This window comes from Somniosus microcephalus, chromosome 9 (genome assembly GCF_052327205.1).
Source record: "Somniosus microcephalus isolate GS21.2 chromosome 9, FLI_Smic_1.0, whole genome shotgun sequence".
Classification (NCBI taxonomy): Eukaryota; Metazoa; Chordata; class Chondrichthyes; order Squaliformes; family Somniosidae; genus Somniosus; species Somniosus microcephalus.
Genome location: NC_140995.1, coordinates 51,700,291 through 51,715,393, shown reverse-complemented (window position 1 = coordinate 51,715,393; position 15,103 = coordinate 51,700,291). Strand labels below are relative to the sequence as shown.

The window sequence follows — 15,103 nt, the reverse complement described above, 5'->3', positions numbered from 1 at the left end:
AGTACAAAACCCAGCAAGGCAAATTGTCAAATTAAATTGAAAAAAATCTGAGAATTTGTGGGCTGGCACCAGAAAAATATCATGAAAGCTGCTGATTACTGTAAAAACCCAGCTGGTCCCTAATGTTTTTCAGAGAGGAGCTTGCCACCTACTTGGTCAAGTGACTCCGGTCGCACACTACGTGGTTGACAAGACAATAAATACTGCCTCGTCAGTGTCACCCACATCTCAAGATCATTTTTTTAAAGCAATTCCCTACCCTGCCTTGGTAATCACCTCACACCCATTGTGTTGTGCAATTTCTGGTTGGTTAATGTTTGTGAACAGTGGAGATTTAAAACACAGGTCCAGCAAAGGCTACAAAGTCTCAGGTTTCCAACAGAAAGCTGTGAAAGCAATTTTGGTCAAGATCAGAAGTAGCAAAAAGCATAGTGGTTAGGAGTTAGTCGGGTAAAGTCAAGTTAGACGACCCACTAATGTGGGGAAGCAGAGTGAATTTAAATAAATCTGATCATAACTATTGCTCTGTTCACTCGCTACGAAATAAACATGCTTAGTGGTTTGGTTCTCGCCTCATCTTTTCACTGCCTGCATTTAAAGAGATTGAAAAAGCACACATACAAAAGACTAAAATATCCAATTCAGATCATAAGGGAATACATTTGTTAGATCTTATCATTAGACATCACCTCAGACAACAATTTGCATTTGTATAGTAACTTTAATGTAGAAAAGCATCCCAAGCTTCACAGAGAAGTTACCACTTTTTGGAGCCACTAACGCTGCTATACCCAAGAGAATCTCTCAGGGAAGACCCTAAACTTTTAACACATGCTTAGGCTTAATGTTGCCCTGTGAAACTGGTTTTAGAACCTAAAAACTGATCAGTCATTTGGAATATTTTGAAGCGTTCTACAGTGTTTCATATTACTCACTTTGGGTGAAGGGTGGTAAAAGCTGAATTGAAGTTTTATCTTAGTTTATTTTTAGATAGAATTTATAGTACAGAAACAGGTTCTTCAGTCCAACAGGTCTATGCCAGTGTTTATGCTTCACACGAGCCTCCTCCCACTCTACTTCATCTAACCCTATTTTCTTCCTTTTTATTCTAGGCTACACACCATTCTTTATCTCTTGGTAATATCAATTAGAAAGCTACCTCTTATTTATTGGATAATATTTGTTACTGCTTTGTAACCTTCATTCTTCACTGCAATTCCATTTATAATGTAGTCCATTGAATAATTCAGACACAAAGTAAACATTTTAAAAACAAATTTAGAAACACTTATGGGTGTGAAACAAGGGAATGTTCTAAAGTGTAAAGGTGCCTATGAAATGTAATAATGTATTTGTCAGTTTTATTCTCAAAGGGGTATAGCTGGTATGAATTGGACAGCTCCATCCTTGTAATGATGCAGTCAACCATAATTTGTACAATTTTAGAATTCTAGGGAATCTTAACCCAGTTTGTAGAGGATTTTCTCAGTATAGTTTTCAAATGCCCAATTGATACAAGTGCGTTGTGGCTGTACAGAAAATCATAAAATATTTTGTAGCATTTCTGGAGACTCTGAATTATTTTTCTAAATCATAAAACCAGTTAACTTTTACAAATCTTTTTATAAATCATTATCAAATTACATTTAAAAACAAACTGGATTATGATGGTGTTCACCACCATGTAAACCTTAAGAGCACATTCTAATTCCCAATTTGTAGTCTTGTTAGAATATGTGCTTGTGTCAGAGAACAGGGTTACCTGAACAATGCTCTGTAATGCTCATTGAATTTTCCAACAGTGCGTGGATGGTCGCCCACTGTCGACAGGGGACCGAAGAGCTTTACAGAAGCTGGAGGAGAAGTTGAGAACACTTCGAAGAAGAGACAGACACCTGGAAACTGCTGAGAGAAGTTGCTGGTTGAAGTTTTGCTGTGCTCTACGACCCTTTAAGGTGCATATATTAGATCTGACACATATACATATTGCAGATAACTTACTGCGGGCACTTTTGTGCTTACTTGGATAGCTCTTTAAAAAAAGATACATTCAATAGACGAGCATTCAATAGATATTTTGTTGACCTTGAAAATGGGCCTCAGCATTACAACATGGTGGATGGAGTTGCAACTTCTGATGACCACAGCATCATCTCTCGCTCATGGGTTCCAGTATGATGTGATATTTAAACAAAATGGTCCTCAAACATTGTACAGTACTTTGAAAGAACAGGCCCAGGAGTATCCAGCCTCTTGGACTGTCGTGCATGTATCCTTTAGTAATGCAAGAGGCAAAGTAATGTAAAAATGCCAAAAATATTATAAAGTGGGGTGAGGGCGATGAGAGGAATGGAGACCTACTTTGTTTTTCGAGAAGTGTTGTAGTTGGGTGTAGTGATTCAATCAGTGTTAGGTGCTCATTTGTAGATGTTAAAGGCTGTGGACCAGTTTAATTTTTAAAATACATTTCCACAGATCTATATTGCAGTGTTGCTCAGATGATGTGCTTGGTTCTGTTTCTCCACCGGTCCAGTATTTGGACAGATAAGTGGGAGAAGGATAGTAGGAGCATGAAATGTAGTCAGGTGGTGCAGCTTATGGTGATAGAACATTATGAAAATATTCATGTTGCAGTAGAAGCCACAGCTGTTAAATAACTTCAGATACATGCAACAATTTTTTGTGGTTTTATTTAATCAGCTCCCTTTTTGGGGTGGGGGGGGAGCAGAGAGAGGAATGCAAATTATAATTAAACTATGCCAAAGCCCCTTCAGATGTTTTCTACTCAGAATTTCAAGAAAATGGCTTATGAATGCATTCTCCACTCTCCCCGCCATGCATACACACACAGCCCAGCAAAATAGCCACAAGGGAGTAAATGGGACTTGAGAGAATTGATGGATTGTCTCAAAACATTTATCTGCTGGCAATGGCATTTATAGTAAACTCAATTGAAAGTTGCATGTCGGCACCTGGAGGGCTTACACTGGCCCAGAAATTCGGGTCGGGGGTTTCCCGCGGGTGTAAGCCCCCGACCTGCACTTGCCTAGCGTGTCGGCCGTTGAGCTGTGAGCCCCCGTGGAATTCCGATCTGGGGCCTGCTCCAGCTGCCGGCGCGCAGTGCTTGCGTATCCCAGGGGTGCAGTTAGTTCGATGCATCCCCTGGGATCACGTGGGCCATGGAGAGCCAATCGGAGCAGGGAATGCTCCATTCATAAGTTTGACAGGAAGTGCTGTCAAAACTTAGAAATACTACGGGCCCCAAAACATCACTAAATCTTCAAAAAAAAAATTAAATCACATTTTTTAAATAAACTATAAATTACATGAAATAACTATTTTAAACAATAATTTAAATTTTTGAAATTTTTTTTTTCTAACGGTGCTAAAAATAAACTTACCTTTCTTTAAAGTATTTAAAAATAATAAACCTGTGGAAAAAATGTTTTAATTTTAATTAATTCACCACTTACCTTGTAAAAAGCAGGCCTTGCGCTTGCTTTTTAAATGTGTAACTTCTGCAGACTTACCCTCCCAGGAAAACCTGTAAAAAAAAAAAAAAAAAAAAAAAATTAAAAAAAAACGTAAGTTCGATGCGCACGCGCAGCCTCTCCCGCACACGCGTTCGACCTCTGAACCCCTACTTTCAGGGGAATGGAAGTGCCGGTTTCCCACGCATGCGCAGTGCTTGCAGGAAACCGGCACTTCCATTGGGCTTACGGGTGAGTACCCCGTGCGTACTCACCCGTGGAGACCCGAATTTCTGGGCCAATTATTTGAACAACATTTTGTGCCAGAATTTGCATGCAGTGCACAGTGAGACTTGTCACCTTAATGCAGAGATACAGGGATTGGGAAAGTTAAAATATTAAGTTGCTGTTTGAGAAACCTGGTGGTTCATTGTAGCCAGAACTACTGAATCTTAAAATATTTTTTCCCATCCCAACTTCTAATGTTTCTACTTGAGTTTGTATATGTGTAGATATAGAGATATATCCTTCTATATATCTATCTATCAGTCCTTTTCTGCATATATGACCATAGTTTGACAGAGGAGAGTGGCACTGATTGCATCTGCAGTGAGATTCCATTATCCTAACTGAGAAGAACAGCATTGATATTGGGGCTACCTGGTGAAGGGTCAAGGAAGATGGCTTGGGAGAAAAAGTTTATTAAAAAGTTTATTTCAAATGATGAATAAGTCAGAAAGGTCATTTAATGAATGTGTATGTCAAAACGTGCTGATATTGAAAAGGAGGATCATAGCTTACAGTCATGATTTGATCTCTACCTTTTGACAGTTAAAATTGTCTTTCAAGCTAATAAGTTGTGCTCTGATATTTTGATGTCATTAAACCTTGACTATCAATGAGTACAGTTTAGTCTGAGTTTCATGTTTAATTCAAATTATTAAATAATATTTTAGTGCAAAAATAACTATATAAACCTTGATTGTTATTTTTTAAATGCTAGCTTTACTTTTTGTTTTATTCTTGTTTCTTCTTGTGCACATACTGGTGGTATGTGGGCTCCAGGGCTGGCAGCTCCTTACTGAGCTGCTGCTCTTCAACTGGATCCTTGGTCATCCATTGCAATCCTTTGCCCTGTCTTCCCCCAATCTCCTTTCTTCCATTGCTTAAGGTACCCTGGCCTAGAAATTCAGTTGGCGCCGCGCCAGGGCTTTAGCGCCGGAAAGTTAGTGCCGGCGCTAAGTCCCCCTGCGCGCGCCAAAAATTCAGTAGCGCCGCGCCCAAACGGCTGCCAGCGCTACTGAAGGGTGTTTGCGCCTGAAAATGAGCGCTACCTGCCGCATTGCGGCGCTATTCCGGCGCTGCGGCGCCCGATGCGGTGCGGCAGGCTTGGGAAGTGCAGGCCTCCTCCTTCAGCTAAGGAGGAGCTGCCTGCACCCGCCCGCTGGCCGGTAAAATCTTCACAAAAATGAGCCCGGCACCTCGGGGAAGTGCCGGGCTCGCAGCCCAGAAGCATCTGCTCCGCGGGGGGGGGTGGAGGAGTCCGGGGAGGGAGGTGCGGGCAGGCGGCCGGCGGGAAAGCGGCCGGCCGCCGCGCGACCTTAATGCGCCGGCGCAAACTCCTGTAAGACTCGGTTGCCAGAGTCTTAGTTGCGGCTGCCACGGGCGAGGCGGCCGCAACTCAATTTCGGCGCTGGGGCCCGTCACCACGGCAACCGGGACGCTGCGCACACCGCTGACGTCATCGGTGCCGGCGCAGCGCAACCGGTCTACCGCCGATGGTAGGGCCCCAGGGAATTTCTGAACCGGCTGTAAGTCCAGCGCAATGACCTCTAGCGCCGCAAAATGGGCGCAAAGCCCACTCAATTTCTAGGCCCCTGGCTCTGATGGTAAATGCATTTTAGCTCAAACTACAAGTTTAAAGCTACCCTTGCAGAGCCCACCGTCCATCCCCCGACCCTGCTTTTCTGAGCTTTTTTCAACTGCTGAAATGTGACTTCCTGGTCACCTGGATTGCTCCGCCATCAGGACTACGCTGCTCTACTGACTACATCGTTTGACTCAGCTATGTAACATGTTTAATTCAAATTATTAGATAATTCAGAATTTTAATGCAAAAATAACTATATAAACCTTGATTATTATGTGTAATATGTAATTGCTACATAACCAGGTCTGTGTAACCTGAGCTTTTCCCTGTGTCCGTTCATATGTGCTCTTTGGCTGCCGCTCTGGATCCGAGCCATTCATTTCTATTTCCACTTTTTTTCTCCCCCCCACCCCCGGCTTTACCTTTTCTCTCTATCCCTCCCTGACCGCTCTCTCCTGTCATCATGACTCCTTTCATCTCTCCTCTCAGATACTCTGCCCTCCAAATCCCTACCCCAATCCTTCATTACTCTTTGACCTTCCTACTCTCCTGCTGCTGCCCCAGGCTTGACTCCCTCTTAGATAAGCCTACAGCTTCCCTCTGTGCCTCTCTTGACATCCTCCGAACAGCCCACCATGGCACTCGTCACTGCCTCCTCACGAGCTGCAACCTCAAACTGTCCCATCCTACTCTCTCACCGACCTTCCCGCCCAGCGCGCTCGCTGGGGGCTAATCTCGCCAATCTCCTCGTCCAACTCACCCCTCCCAGTGCTGACCCTGTGGACGCTGGCAGTGGGTCAACCATCACCAACCCTCTCCACATCTCCCTCCAGAATGCCCGTTCACTTGCGAACAAGGCCCTTGCCATTCATGAGCTTATCGAGGATGATTGCATCGATATCATGGCGCTGACAGAAACTTGGCTGAGGGGTGATAACACCTTACCCTTAAATGAAACCTCCTCGCCTGGCTGTACCTTCCACCATTTGCCCCGCCCAGACCGCCGTGGTGGTGGTGTGGCTCTCATCACCAAATCACCCCTTGGTCTGCCCCCCTACTCCTCCAGCACTTTCTCCTCCTTTGAGCATCTCACCTTATTCCACCCCTCTCACCTCTCGTTTAAAATTCTCATTCTCTACCGCCCACCCAAGTACCATAAAAAAATTTATTACCGAGATATCTTAATTGCTTTCCTCCCTCAGCCTCTGCACTGAGTGACTTTTCAACCTCCATCTCCATTCATCTTGCGCGTTCTCTCCTCTGAACTTACTAGCCTCCTATCCTCCCTTAACCTCTCCCTCCATGAAAACTCACAACCCATATTCACGGCCACCCCTTCGACCTTGCCACCTCTCGTGGCCTCACTACTCCCATCATGCCAATCGCAGATAAGGCCATCTCTGACCACTTTCTCGTATCGCTCTCGACCCACATCCCCCTTCTCCCCAACAACCCTACTCCCTTCCGTGTCCGCCCCTAGGAAAAACTCTCATACAGCTGCACTTACGAGATCCCAACTATCCAGCTTTGGCCCTCCATTCTCCATGACATTTCTGCAGCTACTGATCTGCTCAATCACACCCTCACCACCACTTTTGATGCCCTAGTCCCTATTAAAACCATTATTCTCTCTCATCCTGGCCGTTCTCCCTGGTACGGCCCTCATCTTCGCTCCCTTAAGTCCAATGGACGCAGACTTCAACGGATATGGCAGACAACTGGTTTAGCCATTCCCCGCCAGATCTGGCTGGACCCCATAAAGCATTATCGGGTCCTGCTCTCGTCTGCCAAAACTGCCCACTATTCCAAAATCATTCTGGAATGCAAAGATACACTTGGCCTATTCTCTACTGCTAATTGTCTTCTTAAACCCCTTTCTCTGCATCTTCCACCCTCACCTCTGACAAGTGTGAGGAGCGCATGGATTTCTTTGTCTCTAAGATTGAGACCATCCGTTCAGCTGCCTCTGCCACTTCAGTTCCTTCCCCATGCCCACTGGGCCATACTTCCTTCTAAGGTTCCCCTCTGCCCTAGCCCTGAACTCGCATCTTTCTCCAGTTTCTCTCCGATCTCCCCTCATGACCTCTCTGCGCTCATCCTGTCTGAGACCCACTTCCTGCTCCCTCAACCCTATTCCCACCCAACTGATGTCCACCCAACTTACTGTTCTGGTTCCCATGTTAACTGACATTGTTAACAGTTCTCTCTCCTCAGGTACTGTCCTCCTCTCCCTCAAATTTGTTGTCATCACCCTCTTGACTCCTCCGTCCTTACAAACTACCGCCTCATCTCCAACCTCCCTTTTCTCTCCAAAGTTCCTGAACATGATGTCACCTCCCAAATCTGTGCCCATCTTTCCTGCAACTCCATGTTTGAATTCCTCCAATCAGGTTTCCGCCCCTGCCACAGTACCGAAACAGCTCTCGTCAAATCCACAAATGACATCCTTTGTGACTGTGACAAAAGTAAACTATCCCTTTTGTCCTCCTTGACATGTCTGCAGCCTTTGACACGGTTGAGCACTCCATCCTCCTCCAACGCCTCTCCAACGTCGTCCAGCTGGGTGAGACTGCACTCACCTGGTTCCATTATTATCTATCTAATCGTAGACAAAGAATCACCTGCAATGGCTTCTCTTCCCACTCCTGCATCATTACCTCTGGTGTCCCCCAAGGATCTATCCTTGACACCCTCCTATTTCTCATCTACATGCTGCCTCTTAGCAACATCATCTGAAAACACGGCACCAGGTTCTACATGTACACTGACGACACCCAGATCTACCTCACCACCACTTCTCTCGACCCCTCCACGGTCTCTAAATTGTCAGACTGCTTGTCCGACATACAGTTCTGGATGAGCAGAAATTTTCTCCAATTAAATATTGGGAAGACAGAAGCCATTGTTTTCGGTCCCCACCACAAACTCCGTTCCCTAGCCACTGACTCCATCCCTCTCCCTAACATCTGTCTGAGGCTGAACCACACTGTTCGCAACCATGGTGTCATATTTGACCCATAGTTATCCATGGCATAACTAAGACCGCCTATTTCAAACTCCGTATCATTGCCTGTCTCCGCCCTTGCCTCAGCTCATCCGCTGCTGAAACTCTTATCCATGCCCTTGTTACCTCTAGACTATTCCAACGCACTCCTGGCTGGCCTCCCACATTCTACCCTACGTAAACTTGAGGTCATCCAAATCTCGGCTGCCCATGTCCTAACTCACACCAAGTTCCGTTCACCCATCACCCCTGTGCTCGGTGACCTACATTGGCTCCCGGTTAAGCAACGCCTCGATTTCAAAATTCTCATCCTTGTTTTTAAATCCCTCCTAGGCCTTGCCCTTCCCTATCTCTGTAATCTCCCCCCCCCCCCCCCTCCGAGATATCTGCGCTCCTCTTATTCTGCCCTCTTGAGCATCCCTGATTATAATCGCTCAAACATTGCTGGCCGTGCCTTCAGCTAGCTAGGCCCTCAGCTCTGGAATTCCCTCCCTAAACTTCTCCGCCTCTCTCTCTCTCTCTCTCTCTCTCTCTCTCTCTCTGTTTCCTCCTTTACGACACTCCTTAAAACCTACCTCTTTGATCAAGCTTTTGGCCATCTGCCCTAATTTCTCCTCATGTGGCTCAGTGTCAAATTTTTTGTTTTATAATACTCCTGTGCAGTGCCTTGGGACGTTTTACTACATTAAAGGTGCTATCTAAATACAAGTTGTTGTTATTGTAGTAAAGTGAATCCCTTTGTTTTGTTAATAATTGACCTTCATTACAACATCATTGGTTTCCTAGTAGCTGAATAATCACTTCTGGGATCTAGAAACCTACTTGGAATTGCAACACATTATCTTTCACATTATAACAATTCTCACTGAGTTGTGGCTGTAGATTTTCTTGAAGTACATTATTGCTGATGGCAGCAGCTTACATTCAACCATGTTTGTGTAATGCCATGATTGTTTACATCTTTGATTCACGAGCAGAAAGCTATGGAGATTTAACTCTTAAAGTGCTGCTGTAAGATTACCTGCTCCTGCCTAAATATCTTTTACTGTGCGAATGCTTGTGGTATTGTTTTCCAAAGTAGCCAAATTACTTTTTGTTTTTAACTGCAGTTGAAAAAAAACTACTTTTAAACTTGAGTGGCTTCAAATAAGCTATTGTGAAATCAATGTTGCAGTAGTATGGAAAGTGATAAAAATTAGATAAAACATGAGTTCTAACAATTTAAACTCAAGACGGATCATTTCGTCTGGAGGAAAATTAGATACTAACGCGGCTATTCATGACCGAGCAGGTTTTCTGACGCGATAGATGCTGTGTAACATGACCATCAAAACCAAGGATGGACCCATTGTGTGCCATCAGTTTCCCCCAAATCTGGTTTTATAAACTGTTTATATCTGATCACAATCAAAGCTGTCAAAATGGAACGACACATTAAGCACTAGAACGCAATTATTTATTCACTTGTTAGTTTCTAATCATTTTTGGTTAACTGCTAAATCCAATGTTGCATTCATTGAAGTATCTGCTTCACAATGTTTAAGGAACAGTCTCTTATCACTAAGAAATAGTTTTACAACACTCTTCAATTTCTCTGATCTATCTACTTTACCTTGGTTGCATTTTGATTTCCTGCAGCTGCTGTCATGTGCTTATGTTGCAGATGAAATATTATGGGTGTCTATCATGGGAGTGAACTTAAAAATGTTTCCTATTTTGCAGATTGCTCTGGGGATATTTTTCATCTTGGTGGCCCTTCTGTTCATTGTTGCTCTCTTTCTGTCAAAGTAAGTTGATTGCTATTTCACTAATCATTATCTGGCTCTTCTATTACAGAAGCTAATGTGTATTTTAGACTAATAATGACTTAAAAAAAATAATTTTACCTACATTTTGATAGCTGGGCCTTTCCATCTACAACAGACTAAAAATGTTTGAATCGAAGTTTTACTGTAAATTGAAATTTGTTTACTTTGTATTGACCCTGATAGATGTGATCCCTTCAACACTGGAGTTAGAAAGTAGGGAAAACATGGATGTTGGCACAAAATAGTGATACCACTGATGTGAGGAAGTGGTAGAGATGTAGAGCATGACAAATATTCAGCATATATAAAATGTTCAATTTCCACTACATCTCCTTGTGTTAACAGGTCAAGAATAATGACCTTTATTTATTGAGACGCATATCTTGTTCTTTTGAGGGAAAGGAACGGGACAGCTTTGAAGCACTTATGCAGAGGGAAGGAGGGAAACGTTATGGTGGGCGAGGGCGAGGAGGTGGCAGGTAAAGAAGAGAGGGGGAGGAGGGAAACGTTATGGTGGGAGAGGGAGAGGAGGTGGCGGGTAAAGAAGAGAGGGGGAGGAGGGAAACGTTATGGAGGGAGAGGAGGTGGCGGGTAAAGAAGAGAGGGGGAGGAGGGAAACGTTATGGTGGGCGAGGGCGAGGAGGTGGCAGGTAAAGAAGAGAGGGGGAGGAGGGAAACGTTATGGTGGGCGAGGGCGAGGAGGTGGCAGGTAAAGAAGAGAGGGGGAGGAGGGAAACGTTATGGTGGGAGAGGAGGTGGCAGGTAAAGAAGAGAGGGGGAGGAGGGAAACGTTATGGTGGGAGAGGGAGAGGAGGTGGCAGGTAAAGAAGAGAGGGGGAGGAGGGAAACGTTATGGTGGGCGAGGGCGAGGAGGTGGCAGGTAAAGAAGAGAGGGGGAGGGAAACGTTATGGTGGGCGAGGGAGAGGAGGTGGCGGGTAAAGAAGAGAGGGGGAGGGAAACGTTATGGTGGGCGAGGGAGAGGAGGTGGCAGGTAAAGAAGAGAGGGGGAGGAGGGAAACGTTATGGTGGGCGAGGGAGAGGAGGTGGCAGGTAAAGAAGAGAGGGGGAGGAGGGAAACGTTATGGTGGGCGAGGGAGAGGAGGTGGCAGGTAAAGAAGAGGGGGGGAGGGAAACGTTATGGTGGGCGAGGGAGAGGAGGTGGCAGGTAAAGAAGAGGGGGGGGGAGGGAAACGTTATGGTGGGCGAGGGAGAGGAGGTGGCAGGTAAAGAAGAGAGGGGGAGGAGGGAAACGTTATGGTGGGCGAGGGAGAGGAGGTGGCAGGTAAAGAAGAGAGGGGGAGGAGGGAAACGTTATGGTGGGAGAGGAGGTGGCAGGTAAAGAAGAGGGGGAGGAGGGAAACGTTATGGTGGGCGAGGGAGAGGAGGTGGCAGGTAAAGAAGAGAGGGGGAGGAGGGAAACGTTATGGTGGGCGAGGGCGAGGAGGTGGCGGGTAAAGAAGAGAGGGGGAGGAGGGAAACGTTATGGTGGGCGAGGGAGAGGAGGTGGCGGGTAAAGAAGAGAGGGGGAGGAGGGAAACGTTATGGTGGGCGAGGGCGAGGAGGTGGCAGGTAAAGAAGAGAGGGGGAGGAGGGAAACGTTATGGTGGGCGAGGGAGAGGAGGTGGCGGGTAAAGAAGAGAGGGGGAGGAGGGAAACGTTATGGTGGGCAAGGGAGAGGAGGTGGCAGGTAAAGAAGAGGGGGGGGAGGGAAACGTTATGGTGGGCGAGGGAGAGGAGGTGGCGGGTAAAGAAGAGAGGGGGAGGAGGGAAGGGAGACAGAAAGGGAGTGCTGAAGAATCAAAATTTAGATCAGCCATTCAGATGAATACAGGTATTGAGCAAAGGAACAGTCCTCCAACGGGGGAGAGAAATACGGCCTTTTGGGGAAGTGTAGGGTTCCTTTGGATGGGAATTGCAGTTGGTGAGCGGGGCATGGCGGGCTGGGGAGTTGCTGTAAAGAGGGAAATAAAGCAGGGTTAGGGGTAGTCTCTGAGCAACAACGGCAGACAGGGGGTGGTAGGGGGCAAGGGGTTAGCAGGCTGTGGTTGTATTGGAATGGGAAATGCAGCAAGGGGGGGGGTGGGTTATTGTGGGGTCAAAATTTGGGGGAGGCGGAGGGTGTTGGTTCCAAAAAACTATCTTGGTTACTGAGGGTGGGTTGAGGATTGATTTTTGCTAGTGAGGGGTGTTGGCTCTTTCTAATTTCTCTCCTACCTTGTTCCTCCCCCCATGCCTTCTTCAAGCTTATCTTGTCCGTGAGACCTCCCTCCTGCTCTCGTGATCCCATTCCCATGGTACACCTGCCAACCCAACATCCCTTGCTGGCTCCCATGCTAATTGACATTGTAAGTAGTTCCTTCTCACCTTCTGTCACCTTCCCTTTCAAAACCGTTGACATCACATCCGTCCTCCCAAAAACCCACCCAATTTCTCTGTCCTTCTAAACAGCTGATCCATTACCAATGTATCTTTCTTCTCCAAAGTCCTACCATAGAACTGAAATGGCTCTAATTAAAGTCAGAAATAACATTCTCTGTGACCCTTATGTAATATCCCACTTTGTCCTTCTCGAACTCGCTGCAGTCTTTGACATGGTCGACGACACCCTCTCCTCCATTGTCCACGATCAGTGGGACTGCCGTCACTTGGTTCCATCTTATGTATCCAATTGTAGTCGGAGCATTTCCAGCAATGGCTTTTCTTTTGGTCCCCACAGTTACCACTGGGGTCCCCAAGGATCTGTCCTTAGCCTCATCCTGTTCCTCATCTACATACTGCCCTTTGCGACCTCAATCGCAGGCACGGAATCAGCTTTCACATGTACGCAGATGCCACCCAGTTCTTCTACATCAACACCTCTCTTGACCATTCCACTGCTTCTGTGTTACCAGCCTGCTAGTCCAGCATCCAGTCCTGGATGAGCTGCAGTTTCTTCCAGTTAAACATTGGGAAGACTGAACCCATCGTCTTGCCCCGCCACAAATTCTGCATCCTCATCAGCAATTCCTTCCACCACCTCTACCACTATCTGAGGTTGAAGCCAACTAGCATTTCAAAATTTTTATTTTTTGAGTTCCTAGTTGATCTGCTACTAATGATTCTCTCTAAATGGGTATTTTCTTTATATTTAGTTGGAGAAATGTATAATTTTTGAGACTTCCTATTTGTCATGCCTATTTCCTGATTTCACAATTTAGTAATGCTTTTGCGACATTGTTTAATGCCTAAAATGTAACACTAGTGCCTGCTTATATTACTTCTAATAGGTAAAACCTATGTCTGCAATTCAACCCTCCCACCACTAGTGGTGCTTTGACATGAGTCACAGCATAACTCCACCCTATTGCAACAAAAACCCAACTGGTCAGATTTTCAAGCACCATTTGATCATTTACTAGGAAAGCGACCCGCTGCCTAAATGCTGTCCCATTCTGAAAAAGAGAAGTTTAGGAGATCGTAAGATTTATAAATAGAAATCTAATGGTACAATATGGTAGCAACTAATGGCATTATTGGTAATTCTTTCAGCATGACTTATGTAAGTTTTTGTATATACATTTGAAAGAAGCTGCACCATGCTTTTATCTGGCTGCTGTCAGATGCGAGCAAGACATACTCTTATAACTTGGCATTTTTTAATTTGCCTATCAATCTTGACTTTTGTCCTTTTGTGTTGTATTATTAGGTTGGCTAACTCTGCTGGTAGGAACAGTAAAGGGGATATGTTTATTTACTGTAAAAGAATGCATAAGTTTTGGATAATTCTAGTCCCCCTCTGTTAGATGCTGCTTCACTGACTCATCAGCGTCTTCAAGATGTAATGTTGTATATATGATCATATACTTGCACTCTGAAAGGTGTTTTTAGATAAAGAGGATCTCAATCATTTGTAAAGGTTCAGAGGTTCAATTGTTTGTCTTTGTTCAAATATCTTGCAGCTTGGACAAAGCACTCCATTCAGTGGGTTTTGATTCTGGATTTATAATATTTGAAACTAACTTGGCAAATCCTTTGAATGAGTTCTTGCTTGTTCTACAGACAGTAAGTATGAACATAGTACAATACTACAAGGTACATTGCACAATAAAATGCTGCAATATATACTGATTATTCTCCTGTAATCAGCTATTGACTTATTTCTATTGAGCTATTAGATCCTTATTACTGCCTCGCGCTGCTGGTGGTTTCAATGCACGATCCACCAGTGCCCTAGATCCTATCTTGTGTTATCTCCTGCAGTTTAGTTTATATTCTCAGTTATTTTCCTTCCCTGGTATACTTGCTGTGGATTTGTCCGCATAAAATCCCATTTGCCACTGATCAGTCCACTTCCACAATCTTATTGAGCTCTCACTGTATTTTGTTTACATGCTCCCTATTGTTTGAACCTCCATTCTTCCCCACCATGGTGTCCTTCTGGAAATTTTAGACAGCTTTGGTTCTGGCCCAGCTCCAAATCATTTATATAAACCGTAAACAGTAGTGGCCCCAGCACTGATCCAGTGGCACCCCGTTAATGATCTCTTCCCACCTTAGTGCAGCTCGATTCATAGCCACCCTTTTCTTTCTCTGGTTTAGCTCATTTTCAGTTCACTTCAGAAGGTTGCCATCCACACCCCACTCCATGCTTCCGTATTTTGTTGACTGGTCACTTGTGTGGCGACCTATCAAAAGTCTCACTGAATTTAAATCTAGAATACTGGCAATTGAGGGATTTTTTCACATTGAAAAAAAATGAATTATCCAGTAATCTGAATTGAGCAACATTAATAACCCAGCAAAGTGGAAAATGAATGCTAAACATTGAATTATCAGCTAATTTGAATTAACCAACTTTATCACCAAGATCCTTCATTTCCTTGAACTCCAGTAAATTTGGCAAGCAACAACTCCCTCCCATAAGTCCATGCTGACTCCCTCTTATCAGCCAATACTTATCTGGGTATTTCA

General features: G+C 44.9%; 1 protein-coding gene across 3 annotated transcripts in view; it reads left to right on the top strand.

Moving 5' to 3' along the window:
* lmbrd1 (LMBR1 domain containing 1) overlaps positions 1-15,103 on the top strand; it is a 351,792-nt gene that overhangs the window by 278,767 nt on the left and 57,922 nt on the right. For all 3 annotated transcript variants that reach the window (XR_015079486.1, XM_085996567.1, XM_085996566.1), the window contains exons 9-11: positions 1,803-1,955; positions 10,067-10,131; positions 14,092-14,194. Coding sequence is in view for 2 of the 3 variants with exons in the window: in XM_085996567.1 (XP_085852693.1) it covers positions 1,803-1,955; positions 10,067-10,131; positions 14,092-14,194 (321 nt within the window). In the remaining variant the exon portion in view is untranslated. The remainder of the gene's footprint in view (positions 1-1,802; positions 1,956-10,066; positions 10,132-14,091; positions 14,195-15,103) is intronic.